At 36.8% G+C, this 25286-nt stretch overlaps 1 protein-coding gene across 2 annotated transcripts in view; it reads left to right on the top strand.

Annotated features, from left to right (window-relative positions):
• Nucleotides 1-25286, top strand: part of METTL16 (methyltransferase 16, RNA N6-adenosine) — a 66111-nt gene that overhangs the window by 18044 nt on the left and 22781 nt on the right. The window contains exons 3-7 of one of the 2 annotated variants that reach the window (XM_024564684.4): nucleotides 5994-6193; nucleotides 10716-10856; nucleotides 12747-12862; nucleotides 16646-16788; nucleotides 25108-25177. In XM_024564684.4, the coding sequence (XP_024420452.2) occupies nucleotides 5994-6193; nucleotides 10716-10856; nucleotides 12747-12862; nucleotides 16646-16788; nucleotides 25108-25177 (670 nt within the window). The remainder of the gene's footprint in view (nucleotides 1-5993; nucleotides 6194-10715; nucleotides 10857-12746; nucleotides 12863-16645; nucleotides 16789-25107; nucleotides 25178-25286) is intronic. The other variant, XM_045198977.3, reaches the window with a different exon arrangement.

The raw sequence follows: 25286 nt of genomic DNA on the forward strand, positions 1-25286 counted from the left end.
TGCTGCGTTATTTATCTCGTTGAACCTGAGTTTGTACTGCTTTTAAATGAGGAAGAAATATAAAGGTAGTGTGAATTTTTTGTTTTTTTGTTTTTTTAATTTGAAAATTGAGGCAATTGCTCTGTGATTGAGTGAAGCAAAAATAGGTTCATGGTTGCTTGCCCATGGGTTAACTCTCTTTTATCAGTCCCCACAAATGACAGAGTTAATGTGTCTGTACCTCCAATGTCTGAGAGTAGACTTAATATCCCTTTAAATAGACGTCATATATTTAAATGAGACTTTATTGCTAGGATATATTTATACAATACACTTTCACTGTTTTATAGAAATAGGTCTTTAAAACATCACCAGTTCCCACCTAAATGTACTCACTCACTTTATTCTCCTGACTTTGCTCCAGAATTTTGTATTTTTGATCCTACACAGGTTTTTCTTCATCTCATTTAATCCTTTTTCCCCCTCAAAATGTAAGGTTATCTATGGTAAGGTTCATGACTGCTGTTTCTTTTTTACTTAAAAGAAGTTGACTGGAATACTGTTGCTTAAGTGTCAGTTTTCAATCTGTGGGTTTTGATTTGGGCATAGTTTTTGTTTACAGCATAATCTATCATAGTTGGTTTTGGCTTTATGATCTGAGTTACGGATTTACTGTTTACATGTATTCACACTTGTTTTACGTTGTGCGGTTTTGATTGCTTCCTTTTTTTTCTTTACACTGATCTGGTTTTCACCTCCCCTTTTATTTACATATATATATATATATATATATGTATATATTTAATTTGAATTTCTCTCAAGGGAATTTTTTAAAAGATTTTATTTATTTACTTTTAGAGAGGGGGAAAGGGAGGGAGAAAGAGAGGGAGAGAAACATCCATGTGTGAGATGTTGCCTCTCACATTGCCACCAACTGAGGACCTGGCCTGCAGCCTAGGCATGTGTCCTGACTGGGAATCAGACCAGTGACCTTTCGGTTTGCAGGCCAGTGCTCAGTCCACTGAGCCACACCAGCCAGGGCTATTTATATATTTTTAGAGAGAGGGAAAGGGAGGGAGAGATACATCAATTGGTTGCCTGTTGGCGTGCCCTGATTGGGGACACGTAACCTGCACCCAAGGCGGGTGCCCAGACTCTTAATCGAACCCATGACCCTTTGCTCTGCGGGACAACACCCAGACAACTGAGCCACACCAGTTAGGGCTCACCTCCTTTTTCTTTGTCACATGATTTTTTTCTGATTATATTAATTCTCTTAATTTTTCTAGTGTTTATAGTCTTAAATGTCAGCTTTTATCTCTGCTGCTTTTGTCAATGCCAGAAGAAATCTTGACCCCATGTATAAAAGATAAGGAAATAATGCATTAAATACCTTTTCTTTTCCCATTTCCCCTCCTGAATTTTAATTATGTGTACATTATCATAGCTGACAAACATTTACATTGTATTTTGTAGCTACAGTTCACAGGTGTTTTAATTTTAGCTCTGTGCTTAAAATAGTTTCAATGCTCACTGCTAGTCCTTGTGCCATAGTTTTTTCATCTGTCTCTTGATTGGTTGAACTTTTTCCATTGGGAATTTTTTCACAAAGGGATCAAGAGAACTTTTGTATTCCTTGAGTTCTTGTATGCTCAAAAATGTTAATTTGTTGTCATTGTGATTAAAGTATAATTTAGCTGAGTATAAAATTGTTGAGTAACATCCTTTTTTTCCCCAGAGGGCTCCAAAGTCACTGTTCTTTTGTCTTTGTACCTGCTGGACATCTGAAGCCAGCTTTCTTTACCTTGCTGCCTACCCTTCCACCCCACAACAGGTGATCGAACCTTTTTGCCTTAGATATCTAAAGAATTGTTTTCTCTTAACACTGGAAGTCTAGTAACTTTTCTAGGTATGTGTTCTTGTTGCTAATTCTGCATTAGTTTTTCTCGGAACACAGTGAGTCTTTTGTTTTGGGGAAATTATCTTGAACCATATCCTAGAATATTGCTTTGTTCTATTCCGTTGGTTCTCTTACTCAGCAACGCCAGTTGTGTATGAGAAGTCTCCATTATCTACCTCTCCCATATTTATTATTTTTCTCTGATTTTTATTTTTATATTTTAAAAGATTTTATTTAGTTTTTTGGGGGGAGGGAGGAAGAAAGAGAGGAAGAGACACATCAAAGTGCATGAGAGATACATCTATCAGTTGCTTCTCTCACACCTCCAACTGGGGAGACCTGGCCTGCAACCCAGGCATGTGCCCTGACTGGGAATTAAACTGGTAACCTTTCAGTTTGCAGGTCAGCACTCAATCCACTGAGCTGCACCAGCCAGGGCTACTTTTCTCTGATTTTTAAAAACTTCTTGTTCATTTCCATTTTATTTGTTTGTTTAGGTATAGTTCACATACTATGAAATTCACCCTTTTATTTATTTATTTAAATATTTTAAAAAATTTATTTTTAGAGAGAGGGTAAGGGAGAGAGAAAGAGAAGGAGAGAAACAGAGGGAGAGGGAAATATAATCCCTTGCTAGCGCTCTTCATTCAGATTGCTCCACATTTGGCCAATGGAAGCCCTTTCAGGGTGGCCTGTGTCCCTTTGACTGGTCCTCATCTTTGAGCATGTTCTGTTCTCTGATATAAGAAAATATTCCAGACTAATTTTGTACTTTGATGACTCCAAACCTAAAAAAGCCATTTATCTAAAGAACTCTGATTCCTTTTAGTGGGTCGTGCTGTTTGGAAACAAAATTCTGGAACCCTGGGTTTGCTCATTACTATGAGAGTGTCATTGCTTGTAAGCTCTTAATGTATCTCTTTAGATTTCACTATGGCCATTTTCTTTCTATTTGCTGTAGATTATATTAAACTTTTGTTCTTAATCTCTCATATTTTTTCCCTATAAGTTAGTACCCTGAAGCATTCTTAAAGGTCACAAGAAACCGTTATATTCAAGTATAGAGTGTAATTTTTGTATATACAATAAACAAATATATATTCCTGAAATCTAATCCTGCCTATCATCACTCTTTTCACAAGTTCTTTTATTATTAAAGTTGTGTTTTTCTAAGAGTAGGGCATGTCATCTAACAACCACTATATATTTTTAATATATATTCAGTGGTGTTACTTTGTCGTTATATCATGTAGTAGAAGAATAAAGAATTTTTATGGGCTCAAAGTGGAGGATTATTGAAATGTTTACTGTTGTGTGGTTATTATATATATCTTCAGTAACTGTTTCTATTGTTTCATATCTATAATTTGCTCTATAAATATTTAAATGACCACCTTAGTACTAGTTCACAGTGTTCTTTATAGAGCCGTAAAATTTTACCTGGAAAGACCCTTAAATTATTGTGTCCAATCCCTTAATTTTACAAATGGAGAAACTGACGTCTAAGAACTGAATTGACTTTAAGTTCATGGCTAATCAGTTGCAGAACCAAGATTAGATTCTGCAATAGGTTTCTGAACTCCCATACTAGAACATTTTTCCTGCAGGTATTGGAGGACCTTGGATCCATGGTACCTATCTGAAGTTTCCATGGTAACCAGGTTGCTAGAACATTCTTCTGTCTTTGCACTCAAGCATTAGGGCATTGAGTTTTTCAAAATGATTGGTCATTTGATGACTAAAAATGGAACAGAAAAGAAGATGGGGCAGTTCTTTTATAATGTTATTTTTTTTAATTTTCAATTACAGTTTACATTCAATATTATTTTGTATTAGTTTCAGGTGTACAGCGTATTGGTTAGACAGTCACATACATTACAATGTGTTCCCCCTCCCCTGAATTTCCAGTACCCACCTGGAACTGTACATAGTACAATATTACTGACTGTATTTTATGCTATTCTTTATATCCCCATGACTATTTCTGTTCTCTTTTCATTGCCTTATTTATAAGTAAGATCTATTGGTTTTCTTTTTTAAGGTTTTCACTTTAGCAGCATTTTAAATTGGCACAAGTTTCTTAAAAAGTTAAATTTAAATTTATTATATGATCCATTCCTAGGCATCTACCTCAGAGAAATGAAAACGCATTCATATAAAGACTTGAATGTGAATATTTATAGCAGCATTGTTCACAATAGCCAAAACGTAGGAATAATCCAAATGTCCATCAAGTGGTAAATGGAGAAACAAACCACAAATGTGATTATTTGTATATTAATAAACCACAGTGTGGTTATCCATACAATGAAATATTACTTGCCCATAAAACGGAATGAAGTACTGATACATGCTACACCATGTATAAACCTCATAAACATTGTGCCAAGTCAGTGATTTTCAACTGGTTTGCCGCAGCTGGCACACGGGTGTCTTACAAGAATTTTTAAAACATGCAATACCTGACTGTTTAGTCAGGGGCACTGACCTCTTTTCCCTTTGATTGTCAAATAAAAAAATGACAACAGCCAACACAACAATAGCTGTCCAGTGTGAATAAATCAAAGTTACACCAATTTTTTTTTTTTTTTTGGTCAGATTGGCAAAAAATAAATACTGGGTTGGCCAAAAAGTCTATTTAGTTTTTTCCATAAAATAAAAGACATTTTAATTTTCACCAATAACTATTGATTTGGATATTTTGAGTATGTTGGCTATCTCTGCTGTTGGCTTCTAGTGGGTAGAGGCCAAGGATGCTGCTAAACATCTTCCTACACATAAGACAGCTCACAGCAAAGGATTATTTGGCCAAAATGTCAGTAGTACCAAGAAACTTCTCAAACCTGTTTTGGCACATTTAATCAGTCACTGCACCTTCTCCATATACTGCACAGATCTTTTGTGTGTTTCAGTTGCATTTTTACCTTTCCTGAAATTATAAAGCATAATGTGCCAAAAATGTTGTGTATTTTCTTCCATCTTCAATATTAAAATGGCCGCACAAAAATTCACCAATTTTGATCATTTTTTTTAGTGCATGCTGATATGACAGCTATCACAATATAATCTAACAAAATTGTTTCAAATGAAGATAAAGATAACTAAGTGCTACTAAAGCCATCTTACGGAAAAAACTAAATGAACTTTTTGGCCAACCCAATACATTTTTTGGAGTGCCATAGAATTTTAGTAACTGGTTTATGTATGGATGAAAAAAGTTGAAAATCACTGTGCTAAGTGAACAAATCCAGAAAAAAGAACACGTATTGTGTGATTTCATTTATATGAAGTATTGACAAAAGGCAGATCTATGGAGACAAGGTACATTAGTGGTGGCCTAGAGCCGAGAATAGAAACGAGGAATGACTTGCAGATAGGCACGGGGTTTCTTTTTTGGGTTGATGGAAGTGTTCTAAAATTGGATTGTGGTGATGGTTGCACAACTCTGTGAATATACTAAAAACTACTGAATTGTATACTATAGGTGAATTTTATAGTATGTAAATTATACCTCAGTAAAGCTGCTAAAAATGGTCGCATTTTGCATTTGATGTCTGTAATATTTGTTATATTCAGTGTCACATCTTATTTTCATTATTAAAATTTTTCCTGCTTTCTTTCCAAGTTTAATTTTCAAAGAATGCTAATATTAAATCATGTTAACTGATAATAGTAAAAATGGCCAGCATTTCTAAGATAGTTACTGTGTACTGGGCACTATGCTAAGTACTTTTCACTGATTATCTCTCAGAAGCACTATGATATTGGTACTGTTATCCCCATTTTACATCTGAGGAAATAATGCTCAAATTGTCTTAAGTCACATAGCTAGGTAAGGAGTCAATAAGGCAGGAATGCCATAGAGACACTCCTGTCCTCTATCTTTCTTGTATGAAAATGCAGTGTCTGGGATGGAAATTTATGTACCGTTTGTACACTGTCAGTGTGTTCAACACCCTCGTGTGGATGCTACTGTGCTGAATACTCTACCTGGCTATTTGTGTGTCATCTGTTAGGAAATTCAAATGGGTATTTGGTGTTGCCTGGCTGCCATGAAGCTTGTACAGCATAGCAAATCTTACTAATCAGTTTTACTTCTTTTTCTCCACCCCAGTCTTAATTTTAAAGACCCTGAAGCAGTCAGAGCTCTGACTTGCACCCTCCTGAGGGAGGATTTTGGACTTTCTATTGATATTCCATTGGAGAGACTAATTCCCACAGTTCCCTTGAGGCTCAACTATATTCATTGGGTAGAAGATCTGATTGGTCATCAGGACTCTGATAAAAGTACTGTCCGAAGAGGAATTGACATAGGTATGTGGTTTTAAATTCTTCTTTTTACTAATTGTAAGTTTTATAGTTTTTTCGAGGTCAAATTCTTTGTAAACTTTTCTGATTATTCGTGAAAGGATCTGACTATCGATATTATTGCTGTTACTTCCTACACCAGCACTTTTCTGCCACTGATTTCTCTTAAGAAGGGGTTGTCAGCACCAAATAGGGAGCAAATGGGCGAGAGGCAAAATGAAAGTGAGGCTCTTGTTTCTTAGCTTTTCATATTACCACGTTGGTATCTGTGTATATTGGGCATTACTTTTACTCTGAATTATTTAGCATTAGTAACGTAGTCTCCATATTGTGTTTTTGTAGTTATGGCCATTTGATAAAAGATCATGTGGGCCTGAATACTTTCAGGAACCTCTTGAATGAATTTGCAGAGGGTATTTAATCCAAAATTAAAGAGTGAAGAAAAGTCATTGAGTTAAAATAAGATGTCCTCGTAATTGTAAACTTCTACAATGGAGAGACTGTCCAATCTGATTCATTTAGAAGAGTAAGTGGATACACAAAATGAAGTGACGCCAGGGTGTGTTTTGCAATTATAAATGCATTATATGTTTGTCATAGCTGATGTTTCTATTTGATACCATTTAAGTTTCTTTTTAATTCTGTGCCCTTTACCAGTCCTTTATGAGAAAAATTAAAAGCCTTGTGGCTCTATTTTTAAATATAGTATAGTTAATAACAAACACGATTTTTGGATAGTAAATGTTAACTTTGACATTTGCATGCATTTTCAGTCCTTGTCACACACGGCCTTTTTAGCAGCATTCATTATTGACCCCTCCTTTCTCCTTTATACACTTTCCTCCATTGGCATCCATGACACTAGATTCTGGGTTTTCCTCTTTCATTCGTAGTCTCTCTTCTCCCCTTTTCAGGCTCACCTTCCTGTATCTGGCCATTAGGTGATCAAATCCTTAAAGCTCAGTCTTTAGCCCCTTTCTTATTTAGCACTTTACCACTAGGTAAATTCATCTACATCTAGGACTTTGTTTTCCACTTCCATGCAAATAACCTGCAAATTTATGTATTTCTCTAATTCAGATTCCTTTTCTAGTCTCATATACATGAGAAACTTGAATACCTCAAAAATATTTTAGACTTTGTGATGTCCAAGACCAGACTCATATTCTTTCTTTTGAGTCTTGGTCCTCTTCGTTTTTTGTTTTGTTTTGTTTTTAATGTTAAAAAAAAAAAAATTAAAGGGGAAGGGAAGGAGAAAGAGAGGGAGAGACATTAATGTGTGGTTGCCTCTCATGCACCCCCTACTGGGGACCTGGTCCGCAACCCAGCCTTGTGCCCTGATTGGGAATCAAACTGGCAACCCTTTGTTTCACAGGCCCATGCTCAATCCACTGAGCCACACCAGCCAGGGCTCTCTTCCTTTGTTTTTTATCTCAGTGAATCCACCACATCCTACCCTGTTATCCTTGATATTTACTTCTCCCTATCCTCACTGAGAATGTCTATCACCATTTCCTGTTGATTTTCTCTCAAATGTTTCTTAAATCATCTACTTTTCTCTATCTCCACTGCCCCCATCCCAGTTCAAGTCGCCGTCATCTCTCCTGGTCTGCAGAATAAGCTTCTCAACTACTGTCTTGTCATCCACTCCTGTGCCTCTCTGTTCCATTCTCCAGAAAGGAAAACCCATATCTGATCACTTCTTTACCACTTTAATGGCTAGGCCTCCCTAAAGCCTCATCTTATGTGGTTCTCTTCTTTTTTCTGCACTCTAGTTCTTCTGTGAAGGCATCATACCTCTAGGCCTTTGTACACGTAGTTCCCTCTATGTGGGTCTTCCCACCCTTACCTTATAAAAGCGTCTCATTTATAGTAGTTGTTAAAACTCAAGCCTTACTTCATCCGGAAAGCCTTCTCTGACCTTTCAGCATAAGTTCCTTGATTAAGAGCTTTGGAAAACCATCTTTCTTCCTTGGCTTTTTTTTTTTTTTTTTTTTTTTTTAGTTTTTAACTACACATTCACTAGTCTGATTGATTAAATGTCTTTTTCTACCACTAGGTTGCAAAGTGCAGAGCCTGTTACTTTTTTGCTTACTAACAAGGCCTAACAAAGGTTCTGGCACATAGTAGGTATCCAATAAATAATTTGTTTGATATTAATAAATATGTAATTCTTTCAACATTTCAAAAATATGAATACCCCATATAAGCTAAGCACTATATAAAAATAATGGGGTTTAACAAAAGTTTTTGCCCTTTCATGTTCATGGCAGAAGATTGGCTTGATGGGTTATAGAAAGCTTAAAAAGCTTGAGAGCCTATTTGGTACTAATTTATTTTAATTATGCCCTAACCCTTCTAGAATAACACTTTGGGGATATAGGAGGTTAATGGATTTTAGCTCTTCGTAAGGGGCACTGGTGCTGAAATCACATTCATTCTAATTAGGGTTTTATATAAATTCTTCCCCCAGACTCCCATCAGTTTGCTCTAATTCTATGATTATACACTTTCTATTTTTATTTATCATTACAAGTTCTTCTCCCCCCCCCCCCCCCCCATTTAAAAATGTTCAGCTTTCCGAGGGGATTAGGATGTTAGAATGTAAGTCTTTTGGTCTTAAGAATTGAGAAACTGGATTTTTTTTTTTTTTAAGATAGGCCTTTTACCTATGTTTATCATTAGACAACTGAAGAAAACGTGTGTGTGTGTTTGTTTTGCTTTAAATAAAATTGAAATATGAAGAGAGAGTCAATCATGTGAGAATCAAGGGCCTGGGATGTGGTCTGGAATTTTTTTTTCCCTGCAAAGGTGAAAGTGCTACTTGAAATTCCTTACTCTGAGCGACTGTGGCTTACCAGAAGGGCTAACAGGTAGCTAAATAACTGGCCTCTGAGAGGACCTTGAGTACCCTTTACCATCCTTTCCCTCACTGTGTCACACATCCTCAAAGAGGTGTGTATTCAGTACCATCAGGGCCTGGATGTAAACATGATAGAAAGTTAACAGTCGCTGTGACTGTCAAAGAGCTTAAAAATTAAAAGTTCTGGCCATCAGTTGTCCTGTGTTTTACTAGACTGTTCAGAATACTTAATGCAGAAGCAGTAAAATGAACCTGGATTTCCTCTGGGTTAGGAGTATCTTCCAGCTTCCACTCTTCTGCACCAAGATGTGACCGGGGAAAGCAGGCCTGGAGTGACTGGTATGGGCTAACTACTTAGGCCCTTGGGAGAAACACTGGATTTTCTTCTCTTTAAAGTCTTCCTGGCCACCCTGGCTGGTGTGGATCAGTGGATTGAGTGCAGGCCTGCGAGCCAAAGGGTCATGGGTTTGATTCCCAGTCAGGGCACACGCCTGGGTTGCTGGCCACATCCCCATTAGGGGATACGTGAGAGGCAACCACACACTGATGTTTCTCCACCTCTTTTTCTCTCTCCCTTCCCCTCTCTAAAAATTAGTAAATAAATTCTTAAAAAAAAAAATAAAGTCTTACCGGCCAAGATTAGTCAATGGTTGTAAAAACAATATTTGAGGTATATATTAGTATATAGTCCATCCAGTCCATGGTTAGGGGTTCTACATACAAATTTAGGACCAAACCCTAGTTGTCAAAGAGTGAGCTTTGCCTGGAGCATTTGCCTCTGAATGTCTTCCTTGAAATTTTGGTGAGGCAAGCCAGTGATTGATGTTTAGGGTCTGGATCAGATGTGTTTCCATGTCTCCACATCTAAGATGAATTTTCTCTTTAGTTTTAGCTTTAAAAAAATAATTATGGTTTCCTTCAAGTAACAACTCACAGATATGTGAGGAATTGAGTGGTTTCTTATAAAAATGTTACACCTTATGTATTTTTTTTTCTACTTTTGGGGAATGGGGTGTCTAATTTAGTACTGTGATATTTCAACAATTAGCATTGATTTCTTTTAAGAAAATCAAGTTTTGTGTGAAATTTAAAATGAAGGCATTTTGTAAATCAAGTTAAATTTTTTTTTTTAAGATTTTATTTATTTATTTTTAGAGAGGGGAAAGGAGGGAGAAAGAAGGGGAAATGTTCATGTGTGGTTGCCTCTCGTGCGCCCCCTACTGCGTATCTGGCCTGCAACCCAGGCATGTGCCCTGACTGGGAATTCAACTAGCGACCCTTTGGTTCACAGGCTGGCACTCAGTCCAGAGTCACACCAGCCGAGGCCAAATTAAATTGTTTTTAACAATTTTCGGTTAGTCAGTCATGTATTCCTTGATCACCAGCCAATTATGCACACTTCATTTTACATACAACATACAAGAAAAAGAGATCAGCAAGATTTGTATCCTCTAAGAAATTTGAATCTAATTATGAGGCAAGACTAACACACATGAAATGACGAGGGAACCCAGTAGCCACAGTATGTACATAATTAGGTACCAGCTTGTGTATTAAACTGTCCAGGCTATAAGAATTCTAAGAAGATAAGAATGGTGTTTTTGCTTTTTATTCTCACCTGTCCTTCACCTATGTGCAGTGTGATTTGAATTTTCACTTTACTAGGTACTGGGGCATCCTGTATCTATCCTTTACTTGGAAGTACCTTAAATGGCTGGTATTTCCTTGCAACAGAAGTTGATGATATGTGCTTCAACTATGCAAAGAAAAATGTGGAACAGAATAACTTATCTGATCTTATAAAAGGTTAGTTCTACAGAACAAATATCCCTTTTAAGCTTTCTTTATTAACCTGTTTTACTAATTTAACATATCTTACTGTCTTTTGCTTTAATATACAAACTTTGGTAATTGAAAAAATCTGGTACATTGTAATTGGATTTGCTGTTTTGTTATCAGAATTAATTCAGAAAGAAATATAGTAAATACAGTCGATCCTCATAATTTGTGGATTCTGTACTTATGGATTTTCCTACTTGGTGTTATTTTTTAACCCCAAAATAAATACTCATGGTACTTTTGTGGTTATCCATAGACATGTGCAGAGTGGCAGAGTCACCCAACGTGCATGTTCCCAGCTACATACAGTTCAACAAAGTGATGCTCTGCCTTCTTGTTTCAGCTCTTATAGTGTAATCAAGTATCTTTTTCATGGGCTGTTTAGTGCTACTTTTTTTTCACTTCTGTGCTTTTTCTTGGTGATTTTGCTGTTTAAAATGGCCCCTAAATATAGTGCTTAAGTGCTACCTAGTGTTCCTAAATATGAAGGCCATGATATGCCTTACAGAGAAAATATGTTAGATAGGCTTCTTTCAGACAAGGGCTATAGTGCCATTGACTGTGAGTTGTGTTAATTAATCAACAATGTATATTAAATAAAGTGTCTTTAAACAGAAAGATGCATAAAAATTGGTTGATAAAAATGTTGGACCAGAGGCTTACAGTTACCTAACTCACCTTATATTTCTCCTCAGAGCCAGTGTTCAGTATTCACTAATTCAGTGGTTGTGATGACTTGATAGAACATAAATAAATGTTCATGTACTGCAAAGAGTGAGGATCAACAGTATATGAAGTAACCTATTCACCAAGATTTTAAAAGGAAGAAAACCCGACTGTTGATTAAAATACACCATCTGGGTGTTTTGGGTTTTTTTTATTTCAGTACGTGAAACTGTGTTACAAATAGTTGAATTTCCTTAATAATCAGTTACTTTTTTGTGTGTGTGCTTATTTTATATATAAAGGGCTGGGTTTTTGGTTTTGTTTTTGTTTTTTTCCTTTAAGGAGACTCCAAAAAGTCTCTTTATGGAAGAAGTAGGCTTTTCTTGCTAGTGCTAAACATATGATTGTAAGGAGATATAGTGATAATGTTAATGCATTTTTTAAATTATCCATTTCTGTATTACAAATTACTCTAAAATCTTGCGGCTTTAAACAATGAACATTTATTATCTCATAGTTTTAATGAATCGGGAATTTTGGCATGGTGTAGCTAGGTGGTTCTGGTTCAGAGTTTTTCATGGGCTTGCCATCATCTGAAGGATTGACCAGAGGTAAAGACTTGCTTCCGCCCTGACTGGTGTGACTCAGTTGGTTTGGTGTCATCCTGCAAAGCAGGAGGTTGCCAGTTCAGCGCACAAGCCTGGTAGCAGGTTGGGTCCCTGGTCATGGTGCATCCGAGAGGCAACTGATCAATGTTTCTCTCCCTCTCTTTCTCTCTCCCTTCCTCCCTCTCTAAAAATAAATTAAAATCTTTAAAAAAGATTTGCTTCCAAGATGGCTCACTTAGGTGGCTGTTGGCAGGAAGCCTTAGTTCATTGCCATGTGGATCTCTTCTCAGGGCTGCCTGACCATCCTTACAGCATGTCAGCTGGCTTCTCCTAGAGCAAGTAATTCAAGAGATTGGACAAGCAAGAAGCCATATTACTTTTTATGGCCTAGCCTCAGAAGTGACACTCTTTAATTTCCATCATGTTCTATTCAATAAAAGCGAATCCGTGAATGCAGCCTACACTTAAAGAGAGGGAAGTCAGGCTCCAGTATTTGAAGGGACTAGTGTCAAAGAATTTGTGGACATATTTGAAAACTACCACAATATTTATAGTAGTTAACAGTTCCTATGTTTTCTCCTAGTGGTAAAAGTACCACAGAAGACACTCCTGATGGATGCTCTTAAAGAAGAATCTGAGATAGTCTATGACTTTTGCATGTGCAATCCTCCCTTTTTTGCCAATCAGTTGGAAGCCAAGGTAAAATATCTTCTCCTTTAAAGTAATTGAATATTCATCTAAGTTTACCTTGTTTGCAAAAATAAGAACAAAGAACAGCTTTTGTTTTGGAATCTAAATGTGGCTGCTTTTGTAATCAAGCATATGAAAACACAAGCACAACTCAGATTGACTTAACAAGAAAGGATGTTTATTGGTTTACGTAGCTGAGAATCCAGCAGTAGTTTGACTTCAGGAACAGTTTGATCAAGGGGTTCATGGCTGTATCAAAGCTGCGGCTCAGGTTTTCCAGGTTTCTCTTGGCTCTGACCTAGCCCCTCTTTGGTTTTGTTCTCAGGCTAGTTTACTTGTGGCAGAGTAATATTTGAGAAGGGGGAGAGAGTGAGAGCAGGGCACTTTTCTTCCCTAAACCATTCAACTCTCAGGTTTCTTCTGATTGGAGCAGTTGAGGTCCCAGTGTACTCCTGCACTGGGTTTATTGGCTTAAGGAGGAGGTTAACTGTTTTTACTGCCACCTATCATTTGATAGTAAACAAATGTCCAGTTTAGTCTTTTCAACTTCGAATGAAAAATGTATATGAATATGGAAAGAGTAACACTGGATTAAAAACAAAGAACCTATTAAAACCCTCAGTACTATAAAATACTGATTTAAACTGTTTTCCTTCATCTGGTTAATTCTCCGTTAATAAAAAGTGAGTAATGTTAATCAGAAGGAAATAAGGGAGTGTATACTTAAGGAAGTATATACTTAAAGCTTTGAGAGAATAAATTGTTTTTAGAATCAGTAAGGTACCCCAAATGTACCATTTACATAACTCATAACAAAATAAACTCCAGATGGATTAAATTTGGGAGGGGAGGGAAGGAGGGAGGAGGACAGAAATTTATTAACAATACCAACATTCTAGATTGGACCATAAAGTGAAACAATTTAAGAAATCTTTTTGTCTTTGGTGCAGATAAATTATAGAACTAAAATAGCCATATCCTGGAGTACATTTTTTTCAATATTGAGATACAACATATGTGCGTAAAAGTACATGCCATAAATGTAAACTGGATTTTCTAAAGTGAACAGTCCTGCAGAATCAGCATCCAAATAAGAAATACAATACAGGTTGGGGCAAACGTAGGTTTACAGTTGTGAGTCCCCAAAACACAGAATTTATTCTTGATTGATTTATTATTATATTATTTTCCATATGAATCGCTGTAAAACTTCTTTTGCCCCATCCTGTATTACTAGCATCAGAACTAAATAACTTTTTATTATACACCCACTTAAAAGGTAGAATTTAATTATTTTTAGTATATTCATAGTTGTACAGCCATCACCACAATCAATTTTAGAACATTTTCATCATCCCCTCTTCCACCCCTATCACCCCCCCAAAAAAAAACCCAAAACGAATTAGTCTCAGTTTACTTACTATTTCTATGGATTTGCTTGTTTTGGACATTTCATATAAATGGAATCATATAGTATGTGATCTTTTCTGGCCGACTTTTTTCACTAAGCATAATGTATATTCAAAGTTCATTCATATTGTAGCATCTGTTGGTACTTCATTTTTTATTGCCAAATAATTTTTTATTGTATAGAAATAATACATTTCACTTAGCCATTTATTAGTTGATGGACATTTGGGTTGTTTCCATTTTTGGCTGTTACGAAAATGATGCTGTAAGCATTTGTGTACAAGTGTTTGTATGGACATGCTTTCATTTCTTTTGGATATACAAGGGGGGACCCAAAAAGACCCAGAATTATCCTCTGAATGGTGGGCCTCTTGTAGTACACGCTTCCCCCACTTAGTGAGTGTTTTGGGAACCCATCTCTCTCAGTGGTCCAGTTGGCATTGTTATGAGAGGCTGTGTTCAGCTTCAGTGAATTTTTTTTGAAAGCTGTTTCAATGCATTTTACCTATTTCATGATGGGTGATTTATGAGTGCACCGGCCCACATGGTGCTGAGTGTTCATCTGTTTTTGACCAAAAACAGCATGACCCTCATACCCCACCCTCCCTGTTTGCCAGATCTTGCCCCAACAGACTTTTTTTGTTTCCCAAAACAAAAAAAGTCCTCAAAGGGAAACATTTTTGCTAATGTGGAAGAGGCGAAACAAAAAACAGCAGAAGCACTAAAAGGCACCAAAATCAGTAAGTTCAAAAAACAGTTTGGAATTTCCCTAATTTGGTGAAGGAAATAGACATGCAGGTCCAGGAAGTGCAGAGCCTCCCAATTATGGATGCAAAGAGGCCCACTCTAAGACACATCATTATTAAAAAGCCAAAGGTTGAAGATAAAGAGAGACTCTTAAAAGCAAGAGAAAAGAAGTTTAGTTACCAGAAGGTTGCCATATACAAGGGGCAGGGTATTCCCCGTGAAGAGGTGAGGGGATTAAGAAGTACAAATGGGTAGTTAACAGAATAGCCATGGGGATGTAAAGTACAGTATAGGAAGTGGAGTAGTAGAGTAACCGGAGAACGGTTATATGCATGACCGTGGACATGAACAGTGGTTTGGGGATTGCCTGAGGGAGTGGGGGGTGCTGGGTGGAGGGGGGCAAAGGGGGAAAAAATCTAGACAACTGTAATAGCATAATCAATAAAATATAATTTAAAAAATGTTCTAAACAGTGGGGAAAAAAGTCTCGATAGGTGTATTGCATCAAATGGAGAGTACTTTAAAGGTGAACAAAGTTTAAACATGTAAAAATAAATACACAATTTTTATATCTAAAATCTGGTGGGTTTTGGGTGCCCCCTTGTATATACCGAAGAGTAGAATTACTGGGTCATATTTAATTATTTGAGAAACTGCCAGACTTTCCCAAAGAGTGTGCACCATTTTTCATCCCACCACCAGCAGTGTATTAGAGTTTGAGTTTCTTCACATCCTTGTTAGTTATGGCTGTCCTAGTGGGGATGAGGTAGTACCTCATTTAGTTGTGATGTGCATTTCTCTGACGGCATTGAAAATCTTTACCTGTGCCTATTGGCCATTTGTATATCTTCTTTCCAGAAATGCCTATTCAGATCCTTTGCCCCTTTAAAAATTGTGTTATTTTTCTTTTTATTGTTGTAAGAATTTCTTTGTGTATTATACATACAGGCCTCTCATTAGATTATTTGCAAACATATTCTCCCATTCTGTGGAGTGTCTTGTTACTTTCTTGATGGTGTCCTTTGCAAACAAAAGTTTTAAATTTTTATGCAGTCCAGTTTAGGGGGGTTTTTTGGTGGTGGTTGTTGCTTATGCTTTTGGTGTCATATTTAAGAAGCCATTGCTTGATCCAAGGTCATGAAGATCTACTGTTACATTTTTTTCTAAGAGTTTTATAGTTTTAACTTTTATATTTAGATCTTTGATCCATTTGGGTTATTTTTTTAAATGTGGTATGAGGTAGGAATGGAGTAAATTTTAAAAGTAAAACCATGAAAGTGCTTGTGGAAAACATAAGTAAATATTTATACAATCTTTGGGTGAAATATTTACTGTACATTATACCAAGACAGAAAACATAAAGAAAAAGTGACAGAAGTGGGTACATAAAAAGGTAAAATTTCTGTATTTCTATCCACAAAGATGGAAGGTAAAAGATACTAGGAAGGAATATTTGTATGAATGCAGATTTTAAAGTATAATGTTGGAATGATTATATGATTTTTAAGTCCTAAGTCTAGCATGATATTTGGAAACTAAAATTATGTCTCATCACTCTTACTTAGAACTAGATTACAGTCAAAGACTCGATCTGAAGGTGTAAATTTTCACCAGGCTTTTGTTGTTGTCGTTCAGGGTGTGAACTCTCGAAACCCTCGAAGGCCACCACCTAGTTCTGTGAATACAGGGGGTATCACAGAGATCATGGCAGAAGGAGGCGAGTTGGAGTTTGTTAAAAGGATCATCCATGACAGTTTACAATTGAAAAAAAGATTAAGGTAAGTTGATTATTACAAAATGGGAATATTTTCCCCTGTGTAATTCCAAAATAAAAATGTGCCACAGTGATCTAAAAAACAAACAGATAAAAATGGGAAAGGTAGCAGACAGGTCCTGCAGTCCGCCAAGACCCTGATTGTGAGGCTGCGCGCATGCCTTTAATTGATTTGAGTTTCCTGTAATCATCTGTACTACATGGACAGAAAGAAGGAAAATACCATATGATTGTATTACTTTTATTTCAGTACTGTGATGGAACAAAATTGATTCAAATATGGCTTTTGATTAGAAAATAGATGGGTTCAAATCTGTCCCGTGAACCAGAATAAAATTGATGCTCAGTCCTCAAAGCAATTTGTGTTCTTGGCATCAGTCTCCCAAACAGTGACAGATGTGAGGATATTGAACTATCAAGAACTTAATGAAGGGAAACTGAAATCACTAACCAGTTCCAGAGGAAAGTTAAGTTAAAAGCTAATTATTTCTAGCAACACACCTATTATTAAGCAGCATAAGGTACTCAAAAAGAGCTGTTTGCCTCACTTGACTTCTCACCCTGCCCAGTGTTGTTGAAATGATGGGTAACGTGGTAGTTCAAAACTGAAAGGTTTTCTACCCTAGAATTTAGCTTTGAGACGTAGAGAATATTTTTTTTATTTATTTATTTTAGAGAGGGGGGAAGGAAGGGGGAAAGAGAGGGAAACATCAATGTATGGTTACCTCTTTAGCGCCCCCTACTGGGAACATGGCCCATAACCCAGGCATGTGTCCTCACTGGGAATGGAACTGGTGACCCTTTGGTTTGTAGGCTGGCACTTAATGCACTGAGCCACACCAGCCAGAGCTAGAGAAGATTTTTTTAAAGTTGAGGTAAAATATACATGACAAAATTTACCACCTTAACCATTTTTAAAGCATAAAGTTTGGTAATGTTAAGCACATTCATATTATGGTACAGCTGATCTCCAGAACTCTTTTCTTTTTGGGAAACTAAAACTCTGTACCCATTAGACAACAACTTCCCATTCCCCTCTTCCCCCAACCCCTGACAGTCACCGTTCTGCCTTTTATCTCTATGAATTTGACCATTCTAGATACCATACATAAGTGGAATCATACAGTTTTTGTCCCTTTGTGACTGGCTTCTTTCACTTACCATCATGTCCTTAGGGTTCATCCATGTTACAGTGTTTGTGTCAGAATTTCCTTTTAAGGCTGAATAATATTCCATTGTATGTATATACCACATTTTTTTAATCCCATTCATCTGCTGATGGTTACTTGGGTTGCTTCCACCTTTTGGCTGTTACGGGTAATGTTGCTGTGAACATGGGTGCAAGTATCTCTTAAGACTCTGCTTTTAGTTCTTTTGGGTATATTCCCAGAAGTGGAATTGCTGGATAGTGTATACTTTTTTCCTTTTTCTTTTGGATTTATAGGTGTTTAAAACTGCTTATTTTAGTAAAAAGCCAATTCCAAAATCAAATATCCTGATTTGTTAAATATGAGTTTTTAAAAAATATTTGTGGGAAGTAATTGGATTATTGGATGGTCTGTCATAGAAAATTTACACATTGTTGAAGCTGGAGGTTAATAAATTACTGCTTTAAATTGATTCATTCAAAGATCCATTAGGTATGTAGAAAAAAGAGGCTTAAGTGATACTGAGCACTGAGAAGAGCCTGAGTAGGTAAAATAAACTTAAAGAACCTGAAACTCATAAAAAGAGGTAATCAGGGCCATTTCCAGTACCTGTCATCTTTTGAGGGGACTGGTGATAACCAGGAAAATGGGGAAGGTTGTTTTCAGGAGGCTTTTAATCAGTAAATTTCTATTATTTCCAAAGTCCCTTTGAACTACAAAAATAAGTTGTAAAGTAACACCAGTCTAAGGGAGAGAAATCGGTCAATATGTTCCAAGTTTGCTGTACCTGACTCTGTGGTAGCCCACAGATTGAATAAAAGGAATACATTTGCTAGGAAGGATAAATTGCTAGAGCCTTTTATATCTCTAGAGTTGACTATTTTGAGGTTGGTGGCCCCTTACCCAGTTATGATTTAAAACCACGGTTCAGCCCTGGCCCAGTGGCTCCATTCATTGGAGTATCATCCCATGCACCAGTGGGTTGTGGGTTTGATCCCTGGTCGGGGCACATATCTAGGTTGCAGGTTTGATGCCCAATTGGGAGGCAACTGATTGATACTCCTCTCTCACATCAATGTCTGTCTCGAAAATCAATAAACTTCCTTGGATGAGGATTAAAACAAACAAACAAAAAAAACAGGGTTCAGGAGTCATGCTGCTCTAGCAAGGTGAGACAGATGAACTTCTTGAAAGTATTATTTGCAAATATTGTTTACAGTTTCATATTGTAGTATGACAACTTCCATTTGTACATACATGTATTACCTGTTTGTGTCCTCCTGCATATTTTTATGGTTAACGTAATGTTTATGCCACTATGCAATTCTCAAATTTTAGAATGCTGTGGAAAATGCGTGTTTTGAAGCTCTAAAAATCGACTAATCTCAGTGATGACACTCAAGATAACTCTGCTGTAGCAACTGCACTTTTGTATCTTAAGGAATTTTGCAGCTGGGAGCCCCTTGGGAGATAAAAGTTGTACAGCCTTAGTTTACAGATTAGAGACTTGGGACCCATATCTCCTGATTCTGGTCCAGGGATCTTCCCACCACCCCATGTAGCCCCTGGGGCCCCACCTGCAATTGGACTTCTAGTTAGCCTTTAAAAAAAAAATTGATATAATTGACATATAACATTATCAGACAGCCCTTCTATCAGTGATTTGCAGGTGTTTCTTGTGCCTATGATTTGAGTTTACTTAACTAGCATTTTATTTTTTCAAGAGTCACTCTCTTAACCTTTTAAATAAATTAGGACACTTTATCAAACTTCTCATGGCCTAAATTCCACTCTCATCTTTGGTTAGTAGGTCTATAGCTCATACCCTTTATGGCAATGATATTACTATTTTTCCAGGAACTAAACCTCTGTATCTAACAGAGTTCCACCTTAATATTGGTTTCACTCAGTCTCCCTCATTTTGCTTTTTCCTTTTCAATACCTACCCCCGGCCAGATGGTAGATAGTGGATACTTCTTGAACTTGGATATAGTCCACATATTTGGTGATGGGCAGTAAATTTAATAATCTGGGCTTTGGAAATGTGATTCATGACTTATCTTTTACATTTTGTTCTCTCATTGGTAGAATGGGATAACAGTATTTACCTCATAGGGTAGTAATAGAACTAAATGAATATATACTTGATATAATGAATAATAATAATGAATAATAAATAGGATCATTTTAGGAATTCAGTAAATTTAAATGCAAAGGTCCATGGTTATGAAAGGAAATGTTACAAGTACTTGGTTATTTTATATTACTGTAGAGTTTCCCCTCCCTTTCTGTTTTTAAACTAGGTGCTAGTATAGTTGCGTGGTGTTATAAGTGTTAGTTGTAGGGAACAATTGTAGTGGCATTTTTTTCTTTCTTTTTTTATTCATCCTGACTAGGAATCGAACTGGCAGCCCTTTGGTTCGCTGGCCACACTCATTCCACTGAGCCACACCAGCCAGGCCAAGTGTAGATTTTATAACTGAGCTTTTAGTTAATTCCCCAGCTGAAAGACTGTCCAGGTCTACTGTGAACTTTGACTTGCCTTTGTAAAAGGGTAAGCCTGTAAGATTGGTGTAATGCCTTTTGTGGAATTAAATGTCAGAGGAACATAGGAGTCAGCTCAAGCCAAAGATAGGACAATGTGAGTTCAGAATGAATAATGACAATAATGGATTATAATCACCAAGTAAAATAAGCGGTGAAATACATAAGGAAGATAAAGGAAATGTTCATTACAGTACAATGCCAACTAATTAAATGTAGAGGGAATAATAAAGTTAGAAAAATCATTTTGCAGTCATTGTAGTAGTAATTGATTTGTGGAAGAATCAGCAATGGAAAATTTGGAAAGAAACAGGATATTTACATAGTTTCAAAGTATCTCCCCACAGATTATTTATAATTACAAGAAATACGGTAGCTTTATAGTGGAGAAACCTGGAGGAATACCACCTTAATCAGGTGATCACCTCCTGATAATGAGGCACCTAGAAGGGCACAGCAGCACCTTTCATCTCTTTATGCCCAAAATGTATAATTTGAATCGAACTATGAAGAAGCTTTGAATGAACCAACTTGAAGGATTTTGTAAGACAGTTCTTAAAAAATATTAAGGTCATGAAAGTAAAAAAGCACCCTTGCTGGTGTGGCTCAGTGGATTGAGTGCCGGCCTGTGAATCAAAGGGTCACTGGTTCAGTTCCCAGTCAGGGCACAGGCCTGGGTTGCAGGCCAGATGCCCCAGCAGGGGACACATGAGAGGCAACCACACATTGATGTTTCTCTCCCTCTCTTTCTCCCTCCCCTCTCTCTGAAAATAAATAAATAAAATCTTTATAATGTACAAAATATTTAGTATTAAAGGGGCATGATGATGTCTTTAGTTAGGTATCAAATGGTTTAGGAAAAAAAAAAAACACACAGAGCAAGGAAATGGAGGAAAATGTTAATTGGTGAACCTGGATAGAGAGTATACTGGGGTCATTTGTACTAACCTTGCAACTCCTATATGTTTGAAATTATTTCAGAATACTTTTCCTTGAAACCTCCTGTTTCAGAGGAATTGCTAAATGCTGTAAATAGAAGAGGGCTATTAATACTGTAATCATTAAAATACTGTAATGGGTTCAAAGTCTCTTGGATAACTGGATCTTCTTTTTCATCATTTTTTTCTACCTGCATTTTGATTAGTTGTCACAGGATGCCTGTTGATAGTATCTAGGATCTATTAGAAATGAAGTTAACACGGAACTTTTAATGCAACCAGTTTACCTTTGCTTTCTTTCTATAAGAAATATAATTTGGCAAAAAACAGTTAAGTATATTGATGAGATTAAATCTTAAAAAGATTCATAATACAGTATTCACCTTACAGCAAGGGTTTAAAGGAAACTCGAACTCTCCCAAGCTTCTATAAAGTACCAATGACATATTTTACCATTACAAGACTGACTTACCTAAACATTTGCATTTCTTCATCTCCTGAGGGAATTTATAGTATCTTTCTTTTGTCTCTTTTCTGGGCTATTTCTGTGGCTTCTGGTGACTATGATCTAATCTTTTCAGGAATGTTAATTTTAAAGGAAAGGTGTTAATTAACCTATTTTATAGGTTACTATGTGAGTACTAATTGCTCTCTCTTTTTTTAAATTTTATTTATTTTTAGAGAAAGGGGAAGGGAGGGAGGGAGAAAAAGAGGGGAAAAAACGTCAACCAGCTGCTTCTCCCATGCCCCCAAGAGGGGACCTGACCTACAACCCAGGCATGTACCCTCTCTGGGAATCAAACTGGCAACCTTTTGGTTTGCAGGCCAGCGCTCAATACACTGAGCCACACCAGTCAGGGCAAATTGCTCTTAATTTTTTTTCTTCATCTTGTTCCTAACATACCAAAGGCTTTTAAATTCCTTTTAATTCTCCATTTATACACTGTCTTCTTAAAGGAAGCATGTTATTTTTCTTCCAAACATTCTAAAACCACTAAATGAAACTGATTGTGCTCTAGGTAAATTCACCCAGGTTTGTTTAAAGTGGTTTAGGTAGAACAGTTATTCCTAGGGAAAGGGGATTGATGAAACAACAATAGGGGCAGTCACCTGTTCTTGAATCCACAAACAATGAAAACAAAATATTTGTTAGTAAACTCTATTTCTAAAGCAATATAATAGTATATTTCCTTAATCTGTAATTTCTCTTTAAAAGTAATGTACACCCTGGCCAGATGGCTCAGTTGGAGCGTTGTCCCCGTTCACCAGAAGGTTGTGGGTTTGATTCCTGGTCAGAGCACATAGGAGGGGGGGGACCCACCCCCCAAAACCTGGAATTTATTTATTTAAAAAATTGCGTATTTATTCTTGCATGCTTAAACTTTAGTCACCTTCAGAGTTCTCCATTTGATGCAATCCACCTATTGAGACTTTTTTCCCACTACTCAAAACAGATTTTGAACTTGTCAATTTTGATGCCTATTAATGTGTCCACCGTTTTTTGTTTCACCTCTTCCACAGTGACAAAAAGTTTCCCTTTGAAGACTTTTTTTGCCTGGGAAAACAAAAAAAGTCTCTTGAGGCAAGATCGCATGAATAGGTAGATGGGGCACAAGGGTCATGGTGTTTTGGGTCAAAAACTGCTGAACACTCAACGTGGTGTGGGCAGGTGTGCTCGTAAATCACTCATCTATATAGAGATAGATAAAGATAATGGAATAGTACTCAGTCATGAAAAAGACTGAAGTCTTGCCACTGGCAACAACATGGGTGAACCTAAATGGTATTTTGCTAAATGAAGTCTTGGTCTGTTTCAAATTGACCAAGATTGATTTTTAAATCCTGGTTGTGAGTTATTTCCCTGCTTCTTTTAATGTCTGGTAATTTTTTATTGGATCTTACACATGCAGATCTTACGTTTGTGATGCTGTCATTCAGTGTGTTTCTTTTAAAGAGTGTTGGATTTTGTTCCGATGCTGTCTTATTTGTGATCAGTTTGATCCTTAAAAGTCTTGCTTTTAAGCTTCAGTAGGGGACATACAGAATAGCTTCTAGTCCCATTATAAAATAATATGCTTTCCAGAACTCTACTAGATAGATATTCCTGTTATCAACAAGGGCTGTCTGCTCTCCCTAGTGGAACCACAAACTAATCCCAGCAGTGTCTGGACTCCAGGAATTATTCAGTTTACTGCTGTCTGGGAGTACTTTCCCTGGCCTCACAGAATTCCGCCTCACCTGTGCGGATAATCGATCTGCAAAGTATTCCAGGGAACTCTTCTGCAGTTGCCCGGAATTCTGTTTATGCAGCTCCTTCTTTTGTATTTTGCTATTTAAATCCTTACTTCTTTGGCCTCTCAGAACTACAGTATCTAGTTTATCAACTCAGCAAGATTAGTGAGTTTTCTTTCCCTGCATTGCAGCTTGGGAATTTCCTTCAGGCATTTGTAGGACTCACCTTGTTTGTTACTCTCTCTGAGATCATAGGTCTTAGTTGTCCCATGTCTGAAAAAAAAAGTTTTTCATGTATTTTGTCCAGTTCCTAGTTGTTTATAGTGAAAGGGAAATTCCCATAGTAGTTAATCCTTAATAGGCTAAAGAGAAATCCTGTATAATGTTTATACTTCTCAAACTTTTAGAGTAATTGGAAAACATAAATTCTGTTCTTTTATTTTTTAATCAGTTCACTCCATTTTCTCTTCACTTCCTGTTCTGGATTTGTATTTACTACAGAAGAAAATGATTTCATGTTGAAACTCTAATGTAATATATATCCTTAAATTATTTGTAGGTGAGGGCATCTGAAAATACAGGTTCATACTAGACTTTCTAATTTTTTTAAAGATTTTATTTATTTTTTAGAGAGAGGGTGAAAGGAGGGAGAAGGAGAGAGAGAAACATCAATGTGTGGTTGCCTCTCGTGCACCCCCTACTGGGGACCTGGCCCACAACCCAGGCATGTGCCCTGACTGGGAATTGAAACGGTGACCCTTTGGTTTGTAGGCCAGAACTCAATCCACTGAGCCACACCAGCCAGGGCTATAATTTTGTTTAATATGGGGAGGGAGTGTTTATACAATACATGTTTGTTGTTGTTGTTGAGGTATAATTGACACACATTATATTAGTTTCAGGTATATATGTTTTTATTCTTATTTATTAACTATTTCCTGTCCTAAGGCTAAGTGGCCTGTATTCTGAGCATCACAGGTGAGACCTCTCACCCTTTCACTCTCTTTACAAATATATAACAGCCCTGAAAGATTGGCGAGGCTAAGTGAATTTTTCTTCTTTAAATTGCTTTGGGCTTACTTTCCTTGGTTAGATTTGTTCTTCGTCTAAATACTTTATATACAATTCTTATTTTTGTCACTTATAACTTAAGTTAGCATTTGTTTGCTACTGTTCTGTTCTTGTTCACTGGCATAGTGCTTAGTTTAAAAATGTAACCACATATCCCTGGCCGAGTAGGTCAGTTGGTTGGAGTGTCGCCTCCTATGCCAAAGTTGTTCGTTTGATCTTTGATCAGGGCACATACAAGAGGCAACCAATGAATGCATAAATAAGGGAACAACAAAATTACTGTTTCTCCACCCCCCCTTTCTCCTTGCCTCTCTCTCTCTGTCAAATCAGTTTTTTAAAAATGTAACCATGTAAACAGTGTTTTACTTGTTTGATTTTTTTTATTCCTAGGTGGTATAGCTGTATGCTGGGAAAGAAATGCAGCCTTGCTCCTCTGAAGGAAGAACTTCGTATACAAGGGGTAAGCCTTTGTCATCACTTTTCTTGTGTCCCTACTTTTGATGGTAGTTGGAATATAGAATTTTCCTTTATACTTCAAATCTATAAGTGGGTTTTTTAATCTTTGCTTG

The sequence above is a fragment of the Desmodus rotundus genome, chromosome 9, assembly GCF_022682495.2.
Source record: "Desmodus rotundus isolate HL8 chromosome 9, HLdesRot8A.1, whole genome shotgun sequence".
NCBI lineage: Eukaryota > Metazoa > Chordata > Mammalia > Chiroptera > Phyllostomidae > Desmodus > Desmodus rotundus.